General features: G+C 39.7%; 1 protein-coding gene across 2 annotated transcripts in view; it reads right to left on the minus strand.

The window, feature by feature from the left end:
* MINDY4 (MINDY lysine 48 deubiquitinase 4) overlaps positions 1 to 26328 on the minus strand; it is an 82243-nt gene extending 55915 nt beyond the window's left edge. For both annotated transcript variants that reach the window (XM_075044399.1, XM_075044389.1), the window contains exons 1-8: positions 26104 to 26328; positions 23983 to 24102; positions 22568 to 22776; positions 19975 to 20233; positions 18523 to 18941; positions 3188 to 3246; positions 2729 to 2838; positions 1474 to 1590 (exon numbers count right to left, since the gene is read on the minus strand). In XM_075044399.1, coding sequence (XP_074900500.1) covers positions 1474 to 1590; positions 2729 to 2838; positions 3188 to 3246; positions 18523 to 18941; positions 19975 to 20233; positions 22568 to 22776; positions 23983 to 24102; positions 26104 to 26166 — 1356 coding nt within the window. In that variant the 5' untranslated portion in view covers positions 26167 to 26328. The remainder of the gene's footprint in view (positions 1 to 1473; positions 1591 to 2728; positions 2839 to 3187; positions 3247 to 18522; positions 18942 to 19974; positions 20234 to 22567; positions 22777 to 23982; positions 24103 to 26103) is intronic.
* Between the last annotated feature and the right edge of the window lie 1613 nt (positions 26329 to 27941).

Here is a 27941-nt window from a genome sequence, read left to right on the forward strand (position 1 = left end):
GCCATGGTTCCTTTTGGAGTTTAAATTAACATTTAATATCTTTTTTCTGCTAGGTTTTCTTTAAACATAAGCAGCTTTTCTCTGAGATCATCAGCCTAATGAAATATTTAACTAGACAAGGTAAGTTAATTAAACATCTTAATGACATGTTTATTAGCCATTGTCCTTGCCCCAAAGCCTCTCTTCCTCTCATTTCTGTATAGTACATAATGGTCTACTTCTCTCAGGCCAGATAAAGATTTTCTGCATCAGTACAGAAGCTTGATGAGTGTTTTGTAAAGAGGAGTCTACTCCTTCCCTAGTCTTTACTGAAGTCCTCAGATCCTTGGTCTTTAAGAGAAGAGACCTGGTGCATGGATGTCCCAGAAGCATATGTACAGAGTCACAGGGCAGAGACAAAAGCATTAAGCTGTAGGTGAGGAGGATGCATTTTTACAATGGATCTGTTTGATTCTGGAGGCAGCTACACATCCTGCACCCTGCGTGTGGTCCCTGGTCTGAACTGAGTCTACACATTGGCCAGATGAGAAACCAGGCTGACCAACTACATCTGGCATATGGAGCAGAAGGACAGTCTGAAGCACTGCAGTCTGAGTCTGTAAGAGTCAGGTGCCCACGCAAGGTTGAGAAGATAGACACCAGATGAGTGAGTCTCCCACTGAATGCCCTAGACCAGAGAGATCTTTGTTAGCACCAAAAATTTCTATGGATTGGGTACGTGCTTTCCAGGCTGACCCTAGTCATAGCACGATGGTTTTAACAACTCGGGTCACCACAGGGACCTCCTGGGGATTTTAGAAAGGGCCACTTGGTAGATGATGCCAAGGAATTGATGAAAACCTTGTTTTAGGGAGGAGCTGGCATCTTGTGGCTGCAGTCCAGAATTACAGAAAAATGGCTGCAAAAGAGGTGGTCCCACCAGCCATCCCAGAGTCCCAGCCTCAGTGACACTGCAGGGGCATTTGTTCCCTTTTGTTTTAGGAATGAGCCTCATCATGTGACCCCCATATCTTTAAGAGGCAAAAATCTCCTTGTGATTTCCCAGGCACTGCAGGCAATTTTTGCTATGTCATCCCATTTTGAGACAGATAAAGCTCTATCTTAAACTTGTTAAACTCTGCCCACCCAATTCCTTTATCTCTTAAACTCCACCCTTGATTTATGCTCTTTTATTCTTTTACCACCACTATCTTTCAGCTGAAGCGGCTTGTCTTCCTCCCTACGAATAACTCCCCATCACACATACATATGTGCACACTTTCTGTAGCTACTTTAAGTTTCCCTCAGAAATATTCCATCCATCTCAAGTCTCCTAAGAAGATCTGACAAGGTCACATCATCCACTGGTAACTAGAGAAGTTAAAGAAAGAGAAAAGTCTTTAGAAGACTTTTTTTTTTTACTGCTGAAACACACAGCCTTTGTAAACTCAGTGTAAAAAGCAAAGATCACTTTAAAGAAGTCACTTACAGTACCTTTTTTTGCACAATGCCGTATTTTAACTGTGGTATGTTATTAAAAGTAAAACTCTGTATTTTCCATTCTTCACTGAAGCAACAAAGACTAGAGCCAAACAAAAGATTTTTTAATTCCTATAAAAAAAAAGGAAAGAAAAAAGTTCTCATTTTAAAAACAAATCAAAACATAGATACGTTTTCTTGCAGTAATTTGTAGAAAAGAAAGGAGGAGTGTGGAAGGGTAATGACTAACTCACTACAACCACCCTTTTCTGTTTTATATGTACTGTAAATAGCAACACTCAAATGAAAAGGAGCAATTTTTTCCTTTTCCTGCAATATTCCTTCAACTCACAATGCTGTGTGCTGCTCAGCATAGGAAACTGCTTATGCAGATTGTCTGGGGCACAGTTTCCCATGAAACCGTTACAGAATATTGACTTAAATTTAACAGCTAGAAAAGCAACACCTACTAATGGTTACATTAGGGAGAAAAGGACCCTGCTGAACACAGTATGGAGAAAAGGCAGCCAGTTTTGCTTGTCAGAATTGCTGATATGAGATAAATGTTACTCAAATGTTTAACTGCTGTATGTCAGATGGCATATCAGCATGTGCCAAATTCAGATCTTGGCCCTGAACAACTGCAGACCACTGCTATTCAGGAATAGCTACACTGAAGAAATTGCATTCATGCTAAAGTAAAGCTGACTAAATAAGAACAGACTACTCAGTGTTTGCATAGTTACTTGGACCTCTTTGATCTAGAAATGAAATTGGAAGACACCATCATTATCTCTTCTCTGTTTTTCCTTTCCCTCTGTCTGAATGGAAAAGAAAATATTAAAAGTATTTAATGCTTCCATTTCTGGTCAGAATGAGGAAGGTAAGCACAGGATAAACAGTGATAGGGGAATAATAAACTTGTCTTAAACCACTGTCAATTTAAAGGACTGGAGAATAAGCACGTGAATAACTGACTGGAGGCATTAATAAAATAATACAAGCTTCATTAATTAAAGCTATTATCTGTGCTTCAAGTGGGCTGATGCATTCTGGCATGCCCTTCTGATATTTTTCTGAATTTTGGCCACGCATCCCTACATTACTTTTTCACCTGAATACCAAGTAAGGAATATACTCAGGAATGAAACAGCACGTTAAGTCACACACAAACATGCAACACATAGCAACCTACTGCAGCTTTGGCTAACTTAACTGAAAAAAACATTCTCACACATCTATTTATATTTACCATCATAGTTAGTCTTACTTTTGCAAGAGAAATATCAATTGCCTTTGATACTACTTGAAGCATATACAGTGTTGAAAGATCTGGGTTCTTACTAACTTCTCCAGTTGTTTCTTCATCCTCAACATCCACTAAAATAAAAAAAAAATCATATAATATGTTGGATGAAAAAATTGCTTTCCCCAGCAGGCTCAGTGCCAGGGGGTCACCAATATGACAATTAACACTTTCTTGTCATCCATCTTTATAAAAAAGAAAATATAGTTTTAGTCAGAAAGGACAGATAAAAAATACATGACCCAGCCTTTGTTTGATTACTTCTTAATGACTTCTTCACACAGTCTTACCCAAGAAATAATAGCACATGCAATTACTCTGACTCAACTAAGGGTTACAAAAGAAGCAACTCATACATATTTGGTTACAGCTGCTCTGAAGAATAGGATGGCAAAACCCAAACTGAAGCTTGACGTAACTTACCTAATTCTAGGACATCTTTCGTCTGATCTTCTTTACAGTAAGTGGATGTTGGAGACTTCCTACATTAAAATTAAGCAAAAAGCAAATGACCAAATGTTCACTTACAATGAGAAAAGTTGTTTGAATAAACAAGAAGAAATATGGAATATGCCCACACAAAGATATATTTTTTATGTGTGTGTAAATATATGTGTATATATCTCTATATACGGGGGGGGGGGGTATGTGTGTGCATGTGGAGAGAGAGATATAATAAAAGATGCAGAAGATGATAGATAAAAACATATTCAATGGCTTTCACCTTTAGTTTTTAAAATGTTCTATACAAAGGAGCTCAGTCTCATATTTTTGTGTGAAGAAATAAATGGTGTTAGAGCAAAAACTTTTTCAGTGGAAGAAAGCAAAACTTCAGGAGTTCATCAGGAAAAGCCAACAGCACAGAGCAATATACTGCAATTGATTCAGGATTTCAGTTCTCTTTCAACATCTGTTTCATTTCATTTGTGTGAATTCAATATGTCTCAGGTCCTGCAAGCTCATATATAGGGGTAGATTTTAGACTGTCCTGAATTTCAAGTGAGGATATTCAAGTATATGTGACTGCCTCTGAGTTCAAAGGATCAGGACATAACATAAAATTTACATCCCTGATGGGGATCAGGATGAGATTCAAATTAGTCATTAAACTACGTGAAATATCCAAATAATATAAGTGGGAATAGGTGGTAGACTGGCTTCCTTTAGCAGTGTAATTTTTTAATCCACTAACAGGTAGCAATTGTTCAACTGCCCTTGTGATTTAACTGTATATTACATAAATAACAGGTTAAAAATTCATATAAACAACTACTAAAAGGACTAAGCATTTAAACTTGGCTATGAAGTCAGAACTTAAATAGAATGTTAGCTCTTCAGAGATGAGATGGGTTTATTCTTCCTGTTGAATTCATACCAAAATGAATTTAGAACCAAGGAAAAGTTTCAAATAACTACTGTAAAAAGATGATGGGGTTTGGTTTTTTTTCCAAAAGAGCAATACTGCATCATTGGCCTTTGCTTTGGAAAAAAGGTATTGCCCTGACAGTCCTTTCAAAAATAGTATGGAATAATTTCCTCAGCAACATTCTTTGTATGCACGATATTATTATAGCAACAACTGCTGTCATATCACATACTTTCCATTAACTTAATTTCCTTTTTCAGTGTGTGAAAGATGAATAAAAACAGAACACAGACATATCATATTCAGGGCTTTTCCAGTTCAAAAGCATTTTGGCACCTTTCACACTGATAATCTTTGATACCATAAGAAAAGAAACACCTCTATTTCTCTATGAACAAGTTAAAGGGTTTATGCAATGAAATGTGGATGGCTACAATTCAGAAAAGATAGAATGGAAATGAATCACCCATGTTATTAGGGACTTGAGGTAAAAAGAAATAGGATGCCCAGCAGGACAATATAAATAAGAGGACTGAGAGCAAATTTGTATAGTGGCATAAGTAGTATTGAGCTCTCACTGAACATAACAGTACTTTTAATGTGATATAGAACTTAATATAGTTGACTGTGGTATATTTTAAAATACAATCAGATCTCACCTTGCTTTTTGCTAATACTGAATTTCAGCTGATATTCCTTTCTGCTAGCTACTTGCTAGTATTTCATTCCTCCCGGTGAGGGAAAGGGTCTCAATGACACTAAATTTGCCAATAAAATGTTTTTCTGCCAAGCACTCATGTCACTTAACTGTACTTTGACATAATCACAAGCCACATTTTTGTTTTGTCTGAGACTGCACACTATTGTCTCTTATTTCCTAGAGAATAACATGTTTCTTCCTAGGTCAACCCATTTTGATTTAGTATTGCAAAAACAGAGCTCTTAACACTTTAAGAATGCAGCACTATGGGTTACAGCATCCTATTTGGCCTCAGTTGCTGCTTCAGAAGGGCTTGGGTCTCTTATAGGTACTGTATCATATCTCGTAGCTTCATTAGATGTCCTGGATACCTTAGAGTCTCAAAAAGCAATATATGCCTATGTTCAGGCACGTAGAACACTGCCTACATCAAATTAGCAACCCAAACACTTCTCAGTAGTGTTTCATCTCAAAAGATCTATAAATGAAAATAAAGTCAACTATGGTACAATTCATATATAGCTCACCTGGTACCAGTTTTTGTAACATTATTGCTTTCTGGGAAGTCTGAAAAATTTTGGTTCTACACCCATTCCAGGAAGAACCAATGCTGGGATGCAAAGTGCTTTGAATTGTCAAAGCTGAGAATTCCCATCAAGCTGAGGAAAGTGCTGACATGAAAGATTGATGGAGGGTGTTTTCTGGTTAAGAGGGTATTTTTGCAGGTGTAGGTTCCCTCCTTAAGGGGAGCTTGTGTTTCTCAAAACACTCTCAGGACATTTATTGCAATTTCCATTTCAGCAGATGGTTACTGTTCCAGGAAAATTTATTGTACATGTAAAACCATACAGTTAGAATACTGAGGAAGGGGGAAGTCATCCGTCATGGCAGAAAAATGGGACAGGAAGAAAATAAATTTCATTATAAACATACTATACAGTACTTTCTCTAAATATTTGAACATTCCTATCTGATCTTCATGCATTTCAGAAAACTGAATTTACTCAGAATAGCTGAACTTGCAGAGAAAGCACTTCTTGGCACAACAATGCATGTACATTCCACTATTTCCTATTTATACTACCATACACAAGAGGTCAAATAAACAAAGGGGCTTAAAAAATAAACACTGATGATCGGTGGCTTTAAGATGACTGTGTTGGTAAAACTTATTTCACTGCCTGATTACAACAGCTTTTCCACTGGACATATACCTTTTCTGCATAATAATTTAGTGTCAGCAGGATCCCAAGAAGTCACAATGCAATCCTCTGGTCTTTTGCTGTTATGCCATATACAGACATATGTGACATTCTTGGTATAGTGAGTAAGATCTGGAGAGTAGGTAAGAAAAAAATTAGACTCTGTTGCTATTTGCAAAAAGGTAAACAAGGCCATTATATGCGATGCAGCTTGCCACTGCTTTGGGGCAAAAATATAAAACCAGAATTATTAAAAGCAATTGTAAAAATGCAAAGAAAATGGATCATAATCAATACTAGGCAATATATTTCTATGGGAAAAAGACCTTGTTAAGAAGATTTAATATAAATTCTGCCATGCTTGCAAGTCTGGTTGACAAAGGTAACAGATCTCATACACTTAATTTCTCCAAATTTCCTTTTTAGTTAAGACCTGCATCTGATTTGATTGGCACATGAGCAGTATGAAAAATTAATTCATGAACAGATGGCTCATTGACAGATATAAAAAAGCTAAATGAAAAAATTGCCATTGAAAGGGTCATTTCTAATAAGCTCACACATGAATCTGTGTTTGTCCTGCTGAATTTTATTAACTGCAGTGACAATTCAGAAGAAAGCTACATCTTTGCTGAAAAGGTCTGCATATGAAGAAAGTATGATTATAATCACGGCTTGAGCTACAAGATGGTTTGAACTGCATGATGAGTTGGGCTCACCTGAACAGAATGCTCTCATGGGCAATGAATGAATATTTATCTCCAGCTATAAAACCAGACTGACTATAATGTAAGTGTGGCTCCTTTATTCATACTGTACTCTATCAAAGATTTTTCAGTGCAACACTCCCACATTGGAATTTTCAAGGAGCACAGTACCACTCATGTGAACTGACCATTACATTCAGCAACTCAAAACAGTTGCCAGCAAAATAAACAGGTATCAGTAAAATAAAACTCCATTCCATTGATTCCATTATATAAAGGTGCTTACAAGACACCAGTTAAGAGACTCTACGTAAAGCATTGAGAAGGGTTCCCAGACTTCAATGCTCAATCAGTTCATATCAGTGGAGGTGAATAGAATCCTCCATTCTGTTTGTCATACATAAAGTACCCACTCTGACTGGTTTTGGCCTTCAGCTGTTAGGACATTTATTTTTAAGGATGTAGAATTTTTGTGGCCTTACATTCCTGTCAGAAACCTCAGATTTTTAACAGTCCAAACCACTGTAACCTGATGAATTTTAGCAAAATAAATTATCTTCCTGAAAGCTAATATCAAATGTTAAATTGGAAGACAACAAAAGCTTACACTGAAGAGTGGGGCAGTTTTCTTATCTCATTTTCTTATAAAAAAAGGTGAATACAGATAACAGCCTATTGGTAAGCACATATACTGCAGAGAGAGATTTTACCTCCTGGTAAAGTAGTCTTAGGGAGATTAACACATAGGGGGACAAAAATTCCTTGTGCTACCTGCAAACAACTGATTGTTTTTAAGGAGCGGGTAATTTCTCATGCTGCTTCCTACTGTGCTCCCCCCAAGGCTCATATGTAGACACAGTGAAAGGAAATGGTGTGAAGCTCTATGAGCAAAATAGGATGTATACTGTCTGTTCTTGCTTTACATTTTAGAGGATCTAGACTCCCTCTGTATTTGCATGAACAAGGCAAATTCTCAAATGACTGAATGCATTTTAGGCAATGGGTTGGACCCTTCCAGTTTTACATCCTTTCCAAAAATAAAGAAATGATACAGAAGCCATTTGCCATTTCCAGTAATTGCAAAGTGCTTCTTCCTATGGAGTGCTGGAAAAATACTAAAAGGGCAAATGGCAGCACACACAGATGTTATGTCAAAGGCTCTGATGCCATAAATCCATTGGCACAAAACAAAAGTCACAAAAGTTACTTTTATTTTAGGTTCTTTTTTCCGGTCCAAGCATTATGTTATAAAAGGTGTTATGCAACTCCAGATACTTGAAGGTTTTCACTGCTGAGTGATTTGGCAACTACAGTATCTCTCTCTCTCTGTTTTTGTATATAGGCTAGTTAAATCCATATTCCCCAAAGATGACCCCGTTTTGTTTGACAGCCATTCTTCTGATTGCCAATTGCAAGAGACAAATAAAGACTTATTCCCCGACTGGCAGCTGCACACACTGCAGGAGGGTTTGGTTAGTCTCTCAGGGAAGGTGCCGACTGCACTATTCTTACTGTGCTTCCTGTATACAAAGCCACACCGAAGCATTGACGAAAGCTTGAGATGACGCCATGTGCTTCTTCATGCAGCTTAAGGACAATGCCTGGTGCTATGCACAGATCACAAACTGACAAAGATGGAAGGAAACATGCAAAGGTAATTTACTACTAGGCTGCTCCAACTCTGCATTCTTTTCCATTCTTTTGCCTGAAGTGTTGCACTCTGACTAAACTCCTGTTTCCCAGAAATGCCACCATTGCCCAATACATCCTCTTCCTCTTATAGTGGGAAAAATTTAACGAATTTCTCAGACATTGCTCATACACTCTGCATGTCACTGAGTATGCTGGCATACACTGAAATCAGTTGGGGTTTTCTGACTGATTTTAAACAGGCTCTAGTTTATAACAATATGGCCATCTGAGCTCAGACCTCATTTCACAGAATAGGCTATCAAGGTGATGAGTACTTACTTTCTACCCTCACAGGAAAAAATTCCTCAATCACCTGTGTCAGGAAGTTATCATCAGTGCAGTCAGAAACCTCCTGGATTGCTTGTGCTCTGCATTGTTGCTTATGCTGATGGAGGGAATGTCAAATCCTGCTCTGGACTTGTTCAGAAACTCATGGCCAATATTCTCTGCCAATGTTCTAATGTAAATCAGCACAGTGTGTGGCCAGGAATGATGCAGGATAAAAATGTGTGAGAGGATCTTGGCAGTTTTAGGTTTCAATCATGTATAACTGACAGGTATAGGCTTGGTCCTCACACAGAAAATAAGCTCGTTTATTCCTGTTAATAACAGAAAGCATGAGTATTAATCCTTTAAGGACCATAACACTTTAAAAATATTATTTTGAAAGTCCCAGATATCTAAAAGAATACAAAAAAACCTGCACATATTTTTAAAGGACTTAAAGGATTTGTTTGAGGAAGATTAGTACTTTGTTTTCCTCTAAGGATCTCTTAGCTCCATAAAAGTGAATTTTCAGGGACTTTTTGTTGGAACATATGAAAGGGAAAAGGCAGCAATTTTCAGTAACATAATGGATTCACCTGTATTCATCTCCATTCAGGATGAAGAAAGCCATAGGTGGTTCAGATAGCAAAGTAAAGCCATTCGCTCCTTGTCAGTCTTACATAGAAATGCAGGGAGTTGAAGGGAAGTACCTTTGCTATAGGAACACATATTGCCTTACCACAGATTAGACTGACTTCATATTTCTAATATAAAGGCCAATTTGGAGAAAAACACACTAAAACACTGAGGAGACATTTTGCATTCAATGTGCTTGAAACTGAAAGTAAGAAGGCATATGCCTGTGATAAACTGCAGTGACAAATGGGCTAATGTGATTTCATAGTGCTGAGAATCATGTCCTGAGCAGCCGGTGACTGTTCTTATGCCGTATTAGTGAGACTCACAGTGCAATAGAGTTAGAGCAGTCCTTAACTACATGGAAGAAATATAAAACAAATCAGTAAAACCTAACAGAAAAACAACAGTGAAATTTCAGAGCAGAAAAGATAAAAATACAAGCAGGAGATATAAGCTTTAGACAAAAGATGTCTAAATGAACATGAAAATTATATAAAAGTATTTTAACAGAGGCAAATATGTAGCAAGGAACAGAAAGATCAGTCAAAAACCAACTTTAGCTACGGATAACAGGGCAGTAAAAAGAAATGCAAGGTGAATATAAGGGAAAAATTCCTAAAACTAAGGACGCTAGACACTGGAATATATTCTCAGGGGAGAGGTGTTACCTGAGTAATTTAAGCCTGGACTAGACAAAACCCTGGAAAAAGTATTACAGCAAATATATATATATATAGAAATTAATAATCTGCCATAGAAACAAATGACCTTAAAAGGTCTTTTCCATCTGTAATTTCTAAGATTCTATGAAATATGAGTAATGTTCCACTAAGGAACTTGGTATCTATGGCAATTCACTAACCCTACCCTATTTGTGTTAGAATGCAAAGCACTGCTAGAAAAAGGCTTATTATCAAATAATAAGTGATATTTTGGGAACCACTAAAGAGTGCCCAGCTAAGGCAAACTCAGCTGAGAGACTATTGCAGGAAGAGAAATTCTGGCTCTGAACTCACTGGCGCTTGCTTTCCTGGTGGTGGAGATGAAGTGCATCAGAGATATTTAGGTTTTGGTTGGAAAAGGCATCTGAAGCCAAGCTACACAGTCATAAAATAGTCCTTACTGTCTGAAATATCCATCTGTACTGGCAGACTTCTGAAAGGAAACCACTAGCTCACATTCAGTTTGTAGCCAAGACTGATGGCAAAGCAAAGGAGGGTATGGCAGACGCAATTAGAAGAACCGGATAAGTAGGGTGATTGTTCACAATGAAAGGATGAGTGGAGAATCAATTATCTTCCCTGCTCCTGAAATTGTATTATAGATCTCTGCCTTTGGACAATGGGATCCACTGCTGTATCCTTTCGTTCACTAATGGCAGGAGGAAATTTTTGTTCTGATGTAGTGATATTCCTATTTCTTTTTGCCTGTCTGATAGCCATTCCCTTTTAGTTTCTATGGAATTGGCAAGATATCCTTAACTTCAGGTCCTGATTGCTAAGTCCTTTTGTTGCCCTGGGTCTTTGATTCCAGTTTTACACTTTTTTCTTCTTTCATTGCTCTGATTCTAGTTTCTATGCTATTTTTCTTTTAACTGGGTGAGGGAGGGTGGTTGGCTTTATACATGAAAACCAGAAGTTCAAACGTCGTAATATGTTCTTCTTCTTAACTACCAGAGGTGAAACTGAGGTCTACAGATAGTATCTGCCCATCTAACTCAGCACAAGGTGGTTCCACTACACTGCAGAACTGCCCAGTCAGAGCGCAGTTGGCCAGCTCAGAATTACTCATTTAGAAACTATTCAGCTGAGAAGTAAAGGGTTTCCACATCCCTATGACACCTTACATTGATAGAATTAAAGGACATGGAAAATCAGGAGAGCACTTCAACTTCAATGGCTGCATAAGCAGCAATTGTAGTATGTCTCTCTAGCTGAGACAAAAGAACTTTCTCAACTGCTGTGAAGTGGTTCTGCTCGCCTTTCCCCAATTTTGTTTGCTCAAACTGTGAAACATGGGGACATCTTGACCTTCTAACACCATTTAGCTTCCCCAAATAACTTATTATTCACCATGGTCTTTCTGGAAAAGCAATAGAAAAATTTTAATCCAAGGTCAGGCATCAACTTCAACAGCTATTTATTTTTTTACAGTTCCTAAAGGTCGTGAGTTCCATTCCACTATAAAGCCCCATTCTTTATTCTGTGTGCTCAGTTTAGTGATAAATACTTGGTTCTTGTAGGGGATTCAGCATTAAGGAGAATCACGGAATCACAGAATGGTTGAGTTTGGAAGGGACCTCTGCAGGTCAACTGGTCCAACCCCCTTGCTCAAGGGAGGACTGACCCTACCTCAAGATATTAAAAGTGGCAGAGAACCTTTCCCCACTGCCATTTAAGGCTCTGCCCAGGTTAAAAGACTTGGGGAAGTCTTCAATAGTTTGCTACCTTTGATCTGAATATGTTCCTTCAACATCGTCTCTCCCAAGTTCCTGTGGAACTTGCAGCATTTTAACAAAATCATAACTACAGATATGGCAACTTTTTAGTTGGAATCTTCAATCATTCACTTGAATTGTGTATTTTTTAACATTATTTTTTATTCTCTTGAAAATTTCAAAGTAAAAAAATTAAAAAGTAGTGAGTGCTCCACATTTTGCTTGTGCCTTGCACAAAACTGACACTACTGAGAGGAACAAGGACTCAACAAAAAGGAGAACAGTGAGAAATACTCCTTTGAGAATGAACTATAAACAGCAGCATCAAAATGACCTGGAAGGATAGATGAGGTTTCAAATTCTCCACTGAAGTGGCACTGAGACATAAATGTCATTTTTAACTTGTTAAGTTAAATGAAATTTCTATGAAGGAGTATGGAGGAATTACTGACATAATTCTGTATACAAGTGTGTGTGTGTGTGTAGTTTGATATCGATATACAAATACTAGATTATGTATTTGTCTCCATATGTTCTTGGAGAAACATTTTTCATTTTCTTAAAATGGAAGGTTCTACAGTAAAATATTAGGAGTGCTGTATACATTGTATCAGTTTATACAACCAGAAAACTCATCAACAATCTACCTTTGCATGATAAAGTCACATAGGAAAATATCACGAACTGATTCACTGTTAATTACTTCTGCTTCATGATTTCTCTGTCAAAGGAAACCTTTACCTTTCCTTATTTACTTCATATATTTATGATTGCACTATTATGTAGTTCAGGCAGAAAAGAAATGTACTGTGGCCACTGAAGCATTTTATCTAAACTATTAAAAGCTAAAGCCATGGAATATGAAAAGTCACCAAAAAACAACTCCTGAGAAAAGTAAGTTTAAAACTCAGATTGAAATACTATCCTTATAATAATCTCCTGTACCTACAGATTCCAGCCACCAGCACGGTTACCCTTACCAACACCACAACATATATGGCACAACAAACAAAACGTGATGCCTCACCCAGAGGGTGGTGGTAAATAGCTCCTTTTCAAATTGGCAACCTGTCACAAGTGGGGTCCCCCAGGGATTGATATTGGGCCCAGCGCTGCTTAATATCTTCGTAAGTGATTTGGATGATGGGATCAAGTGTACCCCAATGAAGTTTACCAATGATACCAAACTGAGTAGGGAAGTGGACACTTTGGAAGGGAGAGGCACCCTGCAGGAAGACCTGGACAGGCTGTAAGAGTAGGCTAGCAAGAACCTTAAGAAGTTCAACAAAGACAAATGTAAGGTCCTGCACCTGGGAAAACATACCCCAGGAGTGCAGCACAGGCTGGGATCTACCCGGCTGGGGAGCAGCTCTGTGGAAGGGGAGCTGGGGGTCCTGGTGGACAACAAGCGCAATATGAGCGAACGGCGTGCTGCTGCGACAAAGCAAGCCAACAGGCTGCCGGGTTGCATCAAGAAGGGCGTCACCAGCAGAGATAAAGAAGTCATTACGGCACTCTACTCAGCACTTGACAGGCCACACCTGGAATGCTGTGCTCAGTTTTGGTCCCCACTATACAAAAAAGCTGTGGACAGGCTGGAGAGGGTCCAGAGAAGGGCCACAAAGATGATCAAAGGACTGGGAAGCCTGCCATAGGAGGAAAGGCTGACAGAACGGGGTTTGTTCAGCCTTGAGAAAAGAAGGCTTAGGGGAGACCTTATCACCATGTTCCAGTATTTGAAGGGTGGCTACGAAGAAGATGGAGACTCCCTTTTTACAAGGAGTCACATGGAAAAGACATGGGGTAATGGATACAAGTTACACCTGGGGAGATTCCAACTGGACACAAGAGGAAGATTTTTCACAATGAGAACAATCAGCCATTGGAATAATCTCCCCAGGGAAGTGGTGGATTCCCCAGCACTGGACACTTTTAAGATTCAGCTGGACAGGGTGCTGGGCCATCTTGTCTATGCTGTGCTTTTGCCAAGAAATGTTGGACCAGATGATCCTTGAGGCCCCTTCCAGCCTGGTATTCTATGATTCTATGATGGAGAAACGAAATTAGCTGCTGTTTGCTTACAGCTGAGGTTACATGAAGATTTGCTGCCACCTATATATTGCCTTTTTTTCAGGATTAATTAAAAGTAAAGGAATTCTAAAAAAAAAGGGCATATAGATTGCATTCACAATTACATCTGAGTAGGTTTGTAAACTCTACAGCATATTATACTTTCTTTATGGAATAACTCCTAGTGACATAGAAAAGAATACAATCATGTCATGGAGAGCTATCATTGACCCAACAGAACAAAAATTTCTGTTCCCCCTGTAATACAAGGAAGAAAATAATCCTTTTGTTCTAATTCTTTGCAATCATTATTCTCCCATTTCTGGGGAAGAATTCAGACACTGTATTACCAGGAACTACGTAAATAAATGAAGCTGCAGGTGAACAAATTGTTCTTCACGTCTACCTTTCTGTGATGAAAGGAATGAAGTGCCCTCACTATGTAATGACAGTATGTCTGCAAGGGGATCAACATTAAGTCTGGAGAATACTGAAAATACAACAAGCGATTTTCTATTAAAAGTCAATATTTTATTACAGTTATAAGCAATTAGGTAATAACTGCAGTTAAGCACTGGCCTTTTAAACCATCACTAGAGTTACCTGAATTTGAGAGCAGATGGTCTCAGCAATAGTTCAACAAACAAGCAAAGACTACATCTGTATCATTAGTCTCCATTTGATTGATTCACTAACTTGATTCCATTTTTCTAAAAAGAAACAAGGAATTGCAGCAATAGCAATGCAAATAAATGAATTTGCATTTTTTTTTTCCTATCTGTGGTAGGTGTATTGGTCTGTCATTTTGGAAAACTTACTGCTCACTCTTGAATTACACAGCTCTCTTTACAGGTAGGCATTTAATTTGGGTCATCACAGAAATCAAAATGGCTCCTCACTGTCAAGATAGCAAATAGTATCTATTTGGACAAAGACAGAAGCTCCATTTCTTACTGAGGACAAACTTTTTGTGTGAAATACGGTACTTGGAGGTCTAACTTCATGTTGATATTATAAGATTGAAGTAGCAAGTCACAAATCTGGCCTCTTGACACAGCTACCCTGCTGCACACACTTCATGCAGTAGCTAAGAATTAGATATTTAATGAAAAAAAAGCATGATCATTTCTTTTATTAAAATGTGTGAGTCAAAATACTGTGGATCTGTATTTCCCCAGGATATTTTTATAGCTAGGTATTTCTGCCCACTCAGTTTGTAAGCATTTATTTGATAACATTCAGCTTGTCTTTTGAAGCATGGCAGTGGTTTTGCTTGATTTTTTCCTCACAGGTAGACAATGGATGCCTGCAGCCTGTATGCAACAAAAGCATTTTTTGCATATGAGAAAAGAGAATGAAAAAGTGCAGCAAATGGAAGGAAAAATAAGATTTGTATGTCTTTAGTTTTCTATGGGAAACAAAACCAGAATTGCAGATGCCTGTGAATGAACTAGCTGTGGTTAATCCTACAGAGATTTTCAACTACTTATCTAAATACTTAGATTAGCATTTATGTCAGGGGCATCAGGTAGCAGTAACAGAGAATGCAAGAGAATCCAGACAAATATCCACTCCTACATTGTAATTTTTCATGCCTCAAATGCCTCAAAATGCTCAAGCACTCTGGCCAAATGCTGAAAGGCTCTCAAACACTGCAGGATTTGGCCAAAGGGATATAAAAGTCTTGCAAGAGCCAGGCCTTATATTGTAATGGTCGATGTTTATCTGTAGTCTCACTTCCACTCTCTGTTACTTTCATTTAACTTCAGGAGTATCAGCAGTCCTGCTGATTTCAGTGTGAGTTTTCAGGAGCTCAGAGCTCAGCATGAATTCAAATGCTTTACTGGCTTTAACTCAAATCATCTGGCAGGAATGTCCCCGTTTTGCTTTGGAAACATATTATCACATGGACTCTGCTTAGGAAATAGCTCCCTCTTCTGTTCTCGCTGAAACCAATCCAGTCCTCTGCAGGAAGGAATCTATTTCAAACCACTTACTACAGCAATGGAGCACTAGACCACAGTACATTGCACAAAATGGTGCACTGGGGCAGTCCCTGTTCAGTCCAGCTTCTACGTTTCTACTTCCTCCACAATTACTGCACAAGGTTGGGAAGTGTCAGCACGTCCAGCTATAGCTGAGTGAAGTTAGTACAAGAGATTTCTTGGTCAGACGCAGTCTTCCCAAAGAATTTTATCCAGTCCAATATGCCTTTGACACTCATAAATAATGTACTATATATTCACTGATTATCAAATACCAGGAATACGCTTACTCTTGTCAGCTTTGTTGGGGAGCTGTCAAAAGCCTGCTGAAGCTGTATTGTCTACCTCAATTAATGCTAAGCATGAAGTAATAAACCATCCTGAAACTGGAAAGGATGATAGAATCATAGACTGGTTTGGGTTGGAAGGGACCTTAAAGATCATCTAGTTCCAACTCCCCTGCCATGGGCAGGGACACCTTCCACTAGACCAGGTTGCTCAAAGCCCCGTCCAACCTGGCCTTGAACACTTCCAGGGATGGGGCAGCCACAACTTCTCTGGGCAACCTGTTCATGTGATGGGTTAACACTACCTTATACACTCTGTCAAGCTATATGAAACAAGAGTTGTATGGAGTCAGACCCTGTTGCTTCTGCTTCCACAGTGACTTACGAGCTGGCTCTTTGTATCCACACGGAATCATGAAAGGCCTAATAAATCCTTCTGGAAGCAAAATATCAAAGGTGGATCTGCAGGCACCAGTTCCAGTTCAGCAACAGGTGGACTTGTATTACCTGGGTTCAGCCATTATCTGACATAGCTCAGCTTTCTAGTACATTACATAATGGAGAACTGACCTCTTGTGGGTTTTAAGACTTAAGACTGTAGTACTTTGGCCTGTTACTCAATAATCTTTTACAAATGAAGTTAGCTAACACAGATAAATAACTGCATAATGTTGGTGGCTATTTTCAGTCGCTTTTTGGTTCCAGACAGGAAGCAAGTGCCACTCCTGGACCATGTGCAGCTCCAGTAGATCCCCAGTTTGTGAACTCCCACAGCCCATACCGTAAGTGTGGAGAAACCTAATATATCATTGCTTCCTCATAATCTCAACAGGGCCTTAACACACTGCACCTCAAGATTTATAAGAAATTAAACATGAAAACAAAATAGTAATAATAATTTTGAAAAAAATCTGTGATTGCAGTTTTAGCATATTACTGAGGATTTTCAGCACTTAAAAAAAAGCAACAAACCTGGCTGCTGTTAAATTTAGTAAAACAAAAATACTACTTTATGGCCTGCAGAAAGGGATAATGGCATATGCCTTAGTTTGTGGAGCAGTAGGTGATACAAACTTGAAAATATTTCTGCCAATAATAACACACACTCACTTCTAGCACTGGGAGCGCACCACAAGACCAACACTCAGGGTGCCAGAGCCCTATGTATGACTATATTATTGACCTGCTGTGTGACGTGTGCAGGTTTCTCTACCTGCTTCAGTTTTCCCATCTGTAGTATGGGCAGAGTGATAATCACCCCCTGCTTAAAGTTGTTGAAGAGCTGCTGACAGGAAGTGCTAGATAATGAGGCAGCAGTTTTTATTATGCAGATTTTATATATGCACAGACAGGGCACAGTTGCATTGCACTGCTCAAACCTAGAGCATCTTCAGCAGTTCAGAATTCCACACTGGTTAAACTCTGATGGATGACTCAACCTGAAGCATTTCAAAACCCAACCCAAGTCACAACCCCACTACAAAGCAAGCTTTGAGATGTGGCAGTCTGGGCCCTACTGCTTTAGCAACCCCCGAATAAATAAAATCCCATGCCTCCCACTCTTCTCAAATTCTGCACAGAAAAAAAAAACCACCACAAAACAAACCAAAACAAATCAATTAAGAATATAAGACAAAGAAAAGCCAAAAATACATATTTGGAGGTCACAGAAGCAGGCTCTTCTAAACCTTTTCTATCAATGTGAAGCAATGCAGCACAATAAAAAAAAATCTGAGCTAACTTTTGAGTAAAATACTTTGAGACACAGGAGCTGTGTGGCTGCAGCATCATGAGGACGCTAACTGGGCTTAGTCTAAATACTGCAATGACACGGGCTGTCCTGCTTCAAATACACAGCACAGTGTCTCTGCATGGTACAGCACTGCTGGTAGCTAAACCAGCCTGCTTGGGCATGGCTTGGATATCTCAACACAGCAGTGTACTGAACCATGTGGACGTATGTGCGCACTTGGCTGGTATTCCTTAATTTTATCCTCTGAGGTTTTCTGGCTGTACTACTGCAATATTTAGAGGTAATCAACACTATTTCCTAAGGAGCAAGCAACATCTCCATGGAACACTGTAGATGACCTTCACAGGTGGGAGTCACTTGTACTGCTTAGATGTCTAAGTGGTCTAAGTCTGAACCTGTAACTAGCTCCCTTTTGAAGCAGTAAAGAGAAACCAGCACCTCCAGGTTCTCTCCACTGACCAAGAAAGGAGTCTTCAGTGGTTTGGGATGTGAAAAGTTAGTAAGTTAAATCTTAAAATTTCTCCACCTTTCAGTATCTTCACCTCTTCCAGCTTCTTCCCCTCAATGAAATCAGAAGGCATATCTCAGTCACTCCTAGTCCTCCATCAGATTTCCTCAATGTTTTAGTATAATATTCTTACAAATATTCTTACCTGTGGCCTGACAACCGACTCTCATTTTTCTTGAGGGATCTTTCTCTCTTCTCTCTTCCAGCCCCTGAATGTCTGTGAGGGCCGCTCACTTTAAGGCTTTTTTCACTTCTGTCTGTACCAAAGCTTGGAACTGATTTTCTTTCTTCTGTCTTGGTCTTCTCTCTTTCAGACAGCAGTTTGGCAAAAGAGTCATCTGTATCTTTGGGGATGTTTCTTAGTTTTTCAGAGGCTGAACTTGTGTGTGAGCTTGACATAGTCTTTGATGCAAACTCCTTACTTACTTGTGTTGAAGATCCTTTGCTTTCTTGAAGATCAATGCTTGGGACACTCAGCTCATTTTCTTCATGTTCTTCACCCTTGAACTGTGCTGTGCTGCTTATGCTAGTGGATCGTTTTGGAAGCCTCCTTTTTTGCAGGTCCTAGAAGTAAATGCCATTAAAACCATAGATTAAAATTTGAGCATCTTTAAATAAACATGAAGAGAAAAGGAAAGCTCTGTCGCTAATTTCTGAGCTAAGTAATTTGTTTGTTATTAGGAATCAGGTTATATAGTAAATCAGATTAAAAAAATGATAATATATGACAGACATACATTTTCACTTAAAATTTGAACAGTATTAAAGATGCTATACACCATTAAAACCTGTTTTCTTTTACCCAAGAACATCAACAAAATACCTCCTAAAAGCTTAATTTTGGGGTTGTACCCAACTCAGGACACTAAGAAAGACTGCCCACTACAGGTATCTAGTTTCTATTTCCAATCAGAGATATTTAGAAAAATCCAACTAATTCATTTAACTTCCATATTCTCTTCAGTATTATCTAAATGATATGTTTAAAATATTTCAATTTCTCATTATTACAAGCCTAATTTCACACAGGAGAAGTTCCTGTCTATATAAAAGCAGCAAGAGGGAAAAAAAAAAGAGGCAAGAATTTTAGAACTGTGTTTTGAAAATACTTACTGATGGAATATGGTCTGACTGACCACTTTAGAAACATATTTCTAACTGAAAGTAATTTTCCAGTTCCAAACTGCTACTGATTAAATATAGGGTTTGGGGAAAACCTGAGTTAAACAGATACCCATGGCTAAGAAAACTTTGAAAGCTGTAGATACTGCTAAGATGAAAAAGCAATTTTCCTAGGAAAATGGAAAATCCCATCTGTCAAGAGATATCAAGAATGGAAAAGATTTATAAAGCAATTCTGCAACCTAAGATCACAGATATGCAGGGGGTAGTTACAGGTAGTGGTGATATCTGAAACAGTTTGAATTTCTGAATTAACCAGAATCACTTCCCTAACTTACCACATATTTTCAGACTGCAGATTTAATGGATTAGCATGCAGAAGTCATTTTCACATTATTTGCAAATGACTTTATCGCAGAAGGTTAGATATAAAATCCATGGCCAAGCCAAATATTTTGTAAGTGTTGGAAATCACCTCTGGTGAACTTGCTACTGGTCCAGCCATCATTCCTCTGACAATGAGACCAGACCTGGGCCTTGGCTTCTCCTTCATGTTGGATTTCAGCTCCTCAGAAATCATTGCTGCTTTTAAATCTTCTTGACTATCTTTTAACTTCTTATCCCCATCAGAGGGTAAGTGGCTGTTGTGTATTGTCCCTGTGTGGCATTTTTCACTTTTGTGCTGATGTTTTCTGGATGGAAGGATTTTATCTAGTGGATCCTCAACATCATATCTACGAGAAAGAAAAAGGCAAAACTTCAAACAGCAAAAAAATGCACAATGAAATCAATGAAAATGTTTGCTTGGCTAATTAAAGCAGTGCTGTCAAATTAAGTTACTTATCTAGCAATAGTACTCACTGCTGCTTTTCACTTAAACATCTATATGTAGTTCTTCAGGACATTATTTCAATATCATTATTATGTATCACAATTGGTTATAATATGTGTAACACTTTAATCTTATGCTTACTTATTTTGATATGCAGAACCAAAGTGGCAACCTGCCCACATTAGTCCTCGTTATGGCAGCTTTGCAGCCTCCTCCTGCGGCCCTGCCGTGGAAACGCAGCCGAACCGCACGGCTGGGACAAGACCTGATCCAGGGGAAAAATGGGGCCACACATCCAGGAATGCCTACCTGTGTCTGAGGGTCAGATTCGCAGCTGGTTTCGAAAAAAAAAATCAGTTACAAATACTGGTTTGTATCAGGACAGGCCCTGAAACCCACATTCCCCTGTCACACCCACTTGGTCCATTTTTCCTTCCTTGCACCTCCAGCCAACTTCGGCCTCCCCCACCTCAGGAAGCCCTAACTGGTGAGGTTGGTGCATATGAAGGCATGAAAACTGGTACAAAATCACACAGGATTTAGATGGAAACCCGCCCATCAATACAGGATTTTGCCCTCTCCAGAGCTGGCAGCTTTCAGTGCGTGGTTGGGTAACGTTTCCAAACTCGTACACACAAAAGGTTGGGCATTTCTGTTTTTTCACCTTCCGATTTGCCCTTAATCTGCCATTTTTGGCTCCCCCCTGCCCCACTGGCTGAGGCAGCAAAGGGGAATACTTCATCCCTTGAGGGATAAGGGATGGTGCCTGCACCACGATGGCGAGGGGCCCTTCCTCACAGGACCACACTATCCCCCCCGCTCTCTGGTCACAGACACATATTGCTTCTGCCTGCGGGGCTTTACTTTGCCTCTTTGAAGTTGTGTGTTCATGTTTCTGTGTATAATGAGCGTTTATGTGTGTGCAGATGTATGGAGGAGGGGGGAAAACGACTCAACAACCACACTGCGCATGTCTGTCCCGCCAGCGGAGGATTAGAACCATAGAGAACCCTCCAGCGTAAAGCAGAGCGGCCCCACAACGCACCACTTCCTGAGCAGTGAACGGCCACTCTGGGCCAGCAGCCGAGCACTCACTTTGCCGTCCCCCCCCCGCCTCGCGGGAGGGAAGCGCTCGGCTGCCAATACGCATGCGCACAGCGGGCTAGAGGTAGCTGCGGGCGGGAGGGGGGCCGCGCCATTTTGTTGGGGATGGGGAGGGTGGGTAGAGCGGTCTGGTAACTGTCTGGGTGCTCTTGTGCGGTGTCAGACGGGGGTGTTAGTGGATCCCTCTGTAGGAGAAAGCTTATTGCTGTAGTAAGAAGGGTCTGCAGGCACTGGAGAGGCTCGCAGGGGGAATGGAGCAACTCGCAGTGTCTGGGGCAAGGGGAGAAAATGAGGCAGGTACGAGGTCTGAGGTAGTATGAGGTGTGATAGTATCAGACAGAGGGAGAGAAGATCACTGACAACGTGCTAGAAGCTTCTGTATCTGAAAAAGAGAAGCAGCTAATTCTTCTTTTGCACTGCCTCCTTTTTCTCAGCTGGTAGCATCAACTCAAAATCTTAGCTTTCTTCCCCTATAAGGAAGGAGTTGCTGGGGTTTTGCAAGCACTGATGCTCAGGCTTAGCTACTTGGAGCGTGCTGTGTTCAGGATGAGGAATAAAATCAGATTGATTCCCTGAGAGTCAAGGCTGGGAAGGTGAATTACTCCTTTGTGCCCAATTTAAAAGTTCTGTACTGAAGCACAGTTGGGGCTGTTAACTCCACCTTGAGGCAGTAATAAATGCAATTGAAAGACTTGGTTACATGCTGGTTTCAGGTATTTTGCAAGATGGAAATAACATATACTGTTAGTAACAATATTGAATTTAAGATAACAGACCTTGGTTTTGACTTGTAAGGCATGAATATACGTGTAGTTTGAGTGCATGTGGTTAGTTTCTCATCAGACTGCTTCAATTTGAGTATTTCCAATTTACAACGCATAAAAGCTCAGATTTCTATGTGCTTCAGTGACTGAAAGATGTAATTGAGATTATCAATTGGTAGGCAACAAAATTTTTGAAGAGTGGCTTGCATAGGAGATTTTAATAATTGGAAATTTAAGCTATGTGTTACTAGGATAACTAATAAAAGGTAGTGTAGCTGAAGGTATAAATGATAATACTTTTAATGCTATTTCCCTTATTTAATTTTAAAAAGTTACTAGACAGGCCAAAGAGAAAAATAAAACTGTACCTGTAGGCTTGAGTTTTGCTTTCTTCAAGCACAGTGGCACTCCCACGCACATGATCTTCATCCAAGAAGTCAGGTGGATGAGATGTTGAGCTCTTACTTTGAGGAACTGACAGAGCAGAACTTGAACTGATGCTTCTGGAAGTCCCACGGTGCTCAAGGAAATAATTAGTAATAATTTCAAGAAGAGTTTTCAGTGGGTTCTCCTTGGCCTATCCAAAAAGAAAATGTTCTTGGTGACTATTGAAACTCTTTGTTCGTCTTGCTGCAGCCTAAATTAGGATATTCTTTTTACATTGTACAGTAGCTGAACATACTAACTACATTCTAGAGTTAGCTGCCTATGGGTGTATCCCATATGTGACTCTACAAACAATCCAGGAAACTGGAAAATGTCAGCTAGAGAATGCCAAGAGCTTCAAGGTGTTGCTGTGTTAAATGAAGTAAGTGTGATACAGAAAAAGCAACCTGTTACAGCCATTCCTTATTCTCATTGTAGCTAAACATTGCACAGTATGGTAGCTGTGCTAGAATACACCTTTTCTAATGTTACCTGGTGAACATCAGAAGAATGTAGAATGAACTACAAGTGTTTTTAGTACCTGACTTCAGTATTTGGGGTTTATTTTATCAGAACTTGGTGAGAACCATAGACTATAGAACTCTCTTGTGCTTGGGATAACTGGTAATTATAGGGCAACACCCCACCCCTCTTGTTACACTGTTTCTCAACAGTACTCTGGAAAAGTGTCCTGTGTACATGAGTATTTTATTTTAAAAAAAAACCACAACCAAACAAAAAAACACCACAGATGTTTAAGGCTTAAGTAGAAAATGCTACAATGTCTGCTTTAGTGATGCAACTACACTGGGAGATTTTTTTGAAGTGACTTAATACAGGATTAGCATCATGCTGCTTACCAAAAGCATCATGGTGCCTTAAGTCATGAGTGAACTGGAAGTGGAAATTATCCATTGATGTCCCTGTCATCAAATATTGCTGTCTATATTGCATTTCAAAGAATAATAAATGCTAGAAGTGTAATTTTATCTGCCAGGTCTTACAAAAAGTTGCAAATAGAAATAGGCATGTATGGGTACTTCCAAAATTGAATAATCTAGCCCTAATGATGGAAAAGGTATTAAAGTGAGTAACTGCTCCTGGTTTATTGGATGTTGCAGTTTGTAACAAGGGTTCATGAACTGCCAGGTTCTCAGCTTCGTCCCATGAGCTGCAATCTCACCTAAAGGTTAAGATCTCCATTCCTCAGAGAACTGTCAGTGTGTCTGCAGCAATGCAGTACCAGACACAAGCTTGAGTTCTCTCCAGTTTGGACATTCACTACAGTCTTGATCTGGTTGGCCCAGTTTCATGGTATCTGATACCACATTTTGGGGAACACGATCTGTTTCCTTACCTTGTTCTGTTTGTACAAGGAGTGCAGATGTAGGACATTTCGAAGTTCATTCCTGTTATTGATGCTAAGTGCAGAACGTGGAAGCTCTTGGTCCATGGTAGTGATGGTTTTCTTCAAACCCTGCGAAGGAAAAGTGTCAGATTTTAAAGTACTTGAGACAGTACAACTTAATAAATCTTTTATTCTTTGTTGGATGTAATATGAAACTTCTGGATGGCAGTAATTAGTAACTAGCTAACCTTTAGAACCTGTACTTTAATGGTACAGTTTTGCATTATTACAGCCCACAGATGTGAAAATAATTAAGGTGGCTATGTTGTCTGTGAGATGGAAATTACCAAACATGGAAAAAAAGAGACCTTCATTCAGGTGACTTCAGCTGCTGAATAGCCTCATAAGACTGACTGATCTGTATGAGGCCCCTGCTAATACCTGGGCTTCTGGTTCAAATAGTTCCAGAAATACTGAGTTTACTTTTTCCATCAAGATGTGATACAGCTTTTCATATTCTGACATGCTATCTCTTGGTGGGTTCAGAACAGGTTTCAGAACCTTTATCATGAGTTGAAGTTACTCCGATCAGTCTCGGGTTGGAAATCAGTCAGATCTCCATGGCATCAGCTGGTTTGGAGTCTTCAGAGTTCCTCAACTACTGTGAATCTGTAGTCTGCATACGTGGGCATTTCAGAGACAAAATGTAAGGGCATCTCACTTTCTAGAGGGAGCGACTGATTGATTGTGAAATGTCCGAGTCAGATCCCAAACTAATTTAAGTGGTACAACACCAGACCACCATTTTGACAGAGAAAGTCCCGATTCCTTCTATGAAGGGTTATTGTTACAAGAAAGGATTTATTTTTCTGCAGATGGATTGTCTGGCTCAGATTTAGGGAACTGGGCAAGTTGTGATAAATAAAGGATCGTTACCACAGTTGGCTCTGATGTGTATTGAAGATTTGGGGGATCCAGGGGAACACTTGTGCAGAAGCACAAAGGATTATCAGTGTCCCTTGTTTTGACTCGAGAGTATATAGTATGAAATAGATGTGGCAATTCAGGTATAAGTTACTATGGTAAGCTGTATGGTCTGTTTTACGAGCAGGGCATTCCCTTTCTTTTTATGCTTTTATTCAACTTTACCTTTAAAGATATCTAACTCAGAAATGTAAATGTCTTTCATTTGAAAAATCTTTGCAATCAGTTGAGCTGACAGAATTGAGCCTCTCATACTTCTGGCAGTAAATGGCAAATAATGAATTCTGCATCTGAAATTCTGCTGGCAAATGTTTCAACTTTGTTCACAAACATTGAAAATGTGCATTTGGAGACTTGATGCAAAACAGATGAAGAAAATTGAGGTCTGTGTAGCACTTAAGACAGTGGCTGTTTAATTTCTGATACAAGCTAACTCATTCCTGACACTGAAGGACTGACTGGGCTGGACATCAGCAGTATTTCCTTAGGATTTAACATAAATACAAGGTGGTAGGTACTTTCACCTGGAAATGTGAAGGTGCCTTTTCTTCTGCTCAATCCCACACTCCACACACCTATGTATAGTCCAAAGTTTCCTTTACAGCATTAACTTTGTGAAAAGTACAGTGGCCTCTTACCCCCCCTTCTCCCTGTCCCCTTTCCCCCAGATAAATCTGCTGTCTGCCAAGCTATTACTGAAAACCAGAAAAAAAAAAAAAAAAAATTACCAGTTTCTCTAGAACCACTACCTTTTGCCTTTTTTTTTTTTTTTTTTTTTTTTTATGTCCTGGGAAGTTTTGTATGCCTCTTGTAAACACAAGGACAACAGCAAGATAGGTAATTAATGAGAAAAAAAAAAAAGACGAAGAAACTGCGTTTCTTGATTTAATCTTGGGTTCTGCAGGCGCGTGTGGGTCAGAATCAGGCTTTCTCAAACAAGGAGGAAGCTGGCTTCCATAATCAGGAATAAAAAGGCATTGTGGGAAATGTAGTGCAGATACTTACCCAACAGGCTTGTTACGGTTCAGGTCTAGCTGCTCTAAGGCTAGAAGTCCCCCCTCCCAGTATTCCTTAATCTTTTAGCACTTAACATTTTTCATGTGTCATTCTCATTTGTACTAGCGGGAGAAAATCGAGACGAGTTACCTTTCTACTGAGAAATTCTCTCACCAGTGATGCAGCCACTTCTTCCACAAAGGAGTTGTCCATTTTTTAGCCCAAAGTGTGCTTAGGGGGCGTATTCTTTACTCCATCTAACAAATCATTCAAGTCTGCCGGCATCGCAGCTCCTCGGTGCGGCTTTTAACCGCTGCGGTCCTGAAGCAGCAGCGGGTGGATGGCAGCGGCGGGGCGGTGGGCAGTCCGGTTGCTGGAGGTATGTTGCTGTGGAGACCGTGTCATCGGAAGGAGGGAGAACTCCTCCCCCTGGGAAGGAAGCCAGGGAGAGACTTAAAATTGAAAGGGCTCATGGTGTAACACTGCAGCAAGCATCTCGGTAATTGCTTTAAATAAGAAAATTGGAGAAAGGGCTGTTCAAATCTAAGAGAGGGGACAGTTTTCTGGGTGTTTTGTTTTGTTTTGTTGTTAAGAAGCATACATACTTATTTGCAATTTATTAACTCCTGTGGTAATGCAGCTTTTAACCATATATGTTTCTTTAATCAAATTGCACTCTTGTACAAAACAAAAAAAAAATGCAGCTGCTAAATTGACCTTAATTTCTCATACTGGCAATGTCTAGAGTGGGAGCATTCATCAACTGAATCTTCCCTTTCAGATTGCACCTATGCTAGCCAGTGATACAATATGCTAACCGGAGGGATTGTGGTGAGTAACACTTTGAGCTCAAGGATCTGATTTAGGTTGGAGAGGTCATATAACAGAGTACCCTGCTCAAAGCAGGGTATTCTCCCAGTACGGAGATTCCGCAACCTGGGCAACCTCTTTCAATAGCTGACCACTCTTAGGTGGGTAAACTATTTTCCTTAGCTAGTTAAAATTTCCCTTGCTACAGCTTCCGACTGTTTCATCTTACCTCTTTAACTGTTGTGCCCTGTGAGACGAGTATGGCTCTATCTTTTCTTTAACCCACATTCAATAGTTCTATATAGCATCTAGACCCTCACCTGGTCTTTTTCTCTTTAGGCTGAGCAGACACTGCCCTCTCAGTTGCTCCTTGCATCTTGTGTGCTTCAGCCCCTTAATTGCCTTACTGGTACCTTGCTGTACTTGGTCAAATTAATTCATCGTTCTCTTAAACTGAGTAGTGGGGGAAGAAAAATAAACCAGGGTATTCCATATGCAACCTCAGGAGTGCTTCACAGAGGGGCATTTTTGCTTTTACTAGGTGCCTTTGCTGCAAGTGCATCCTACTTACTCGTTTTCAGCTTGTCTGCCTGCTCCCCAAGATCCTTTTCTGCAAAGTTGCTTTCTTGCATAACCAACAGTTAGGCTGTATTTTTGGGTGGGTTTTTCATTCTTACTGCAGGACTTTGCATTTAACCTTCACATCACCCACCGGTTTTTCCATATGCATGTGTAGCAGATCAAGCAGAGCACCCCTCTTCATCAACTCATCTGTCCAGCACAACTTCAAAGCATTATTGTCAACACACTCCAGAAGTCTCTTGGTTGGTTGTGCCAGGCCATGTATCTCTTCCATGAGGTGTTGAGGTGCTTAAAATCCTCCATGAGACGCAGGACCTGGTGATGGTGAAGCTTCTTCCAGTTCTCTGAAGAAGTCATGATTTCTTCTCGATGGAACAGACTCTGGCAGATCCCCACAGCAATGGCTCTTTTGTTGACCTTCCTTTTGGTCCTGACCCATAAGCTCTTGGCTGGCCCATAATTTGTTGCATAGTAGTTCTCTGCTTCAGGCTGCTGCTTTGCATACAGCACAGTTCTCCTCCCCCCTCTTACCTGCTTCTCTTTTCTTGAAATCCTGTATCCGTCCAGTTAGGTGAGCTATTTTTAGCCTCTTCCAG

Source organism: Buteo buteo, chromosome 2 (assembly GCF_964188355.1).
Source record: "Buteo buteo chromosome 2, bButBut1.hap1.1, whole genome shotgun sequence".
Classification (NCBI taxonomy): domain Eukaryota; kingdom Metazoa; phylum Chordata; class Aves; order Accipitriformes; family Accipitridae; genus Buteo; species Buteo buteo.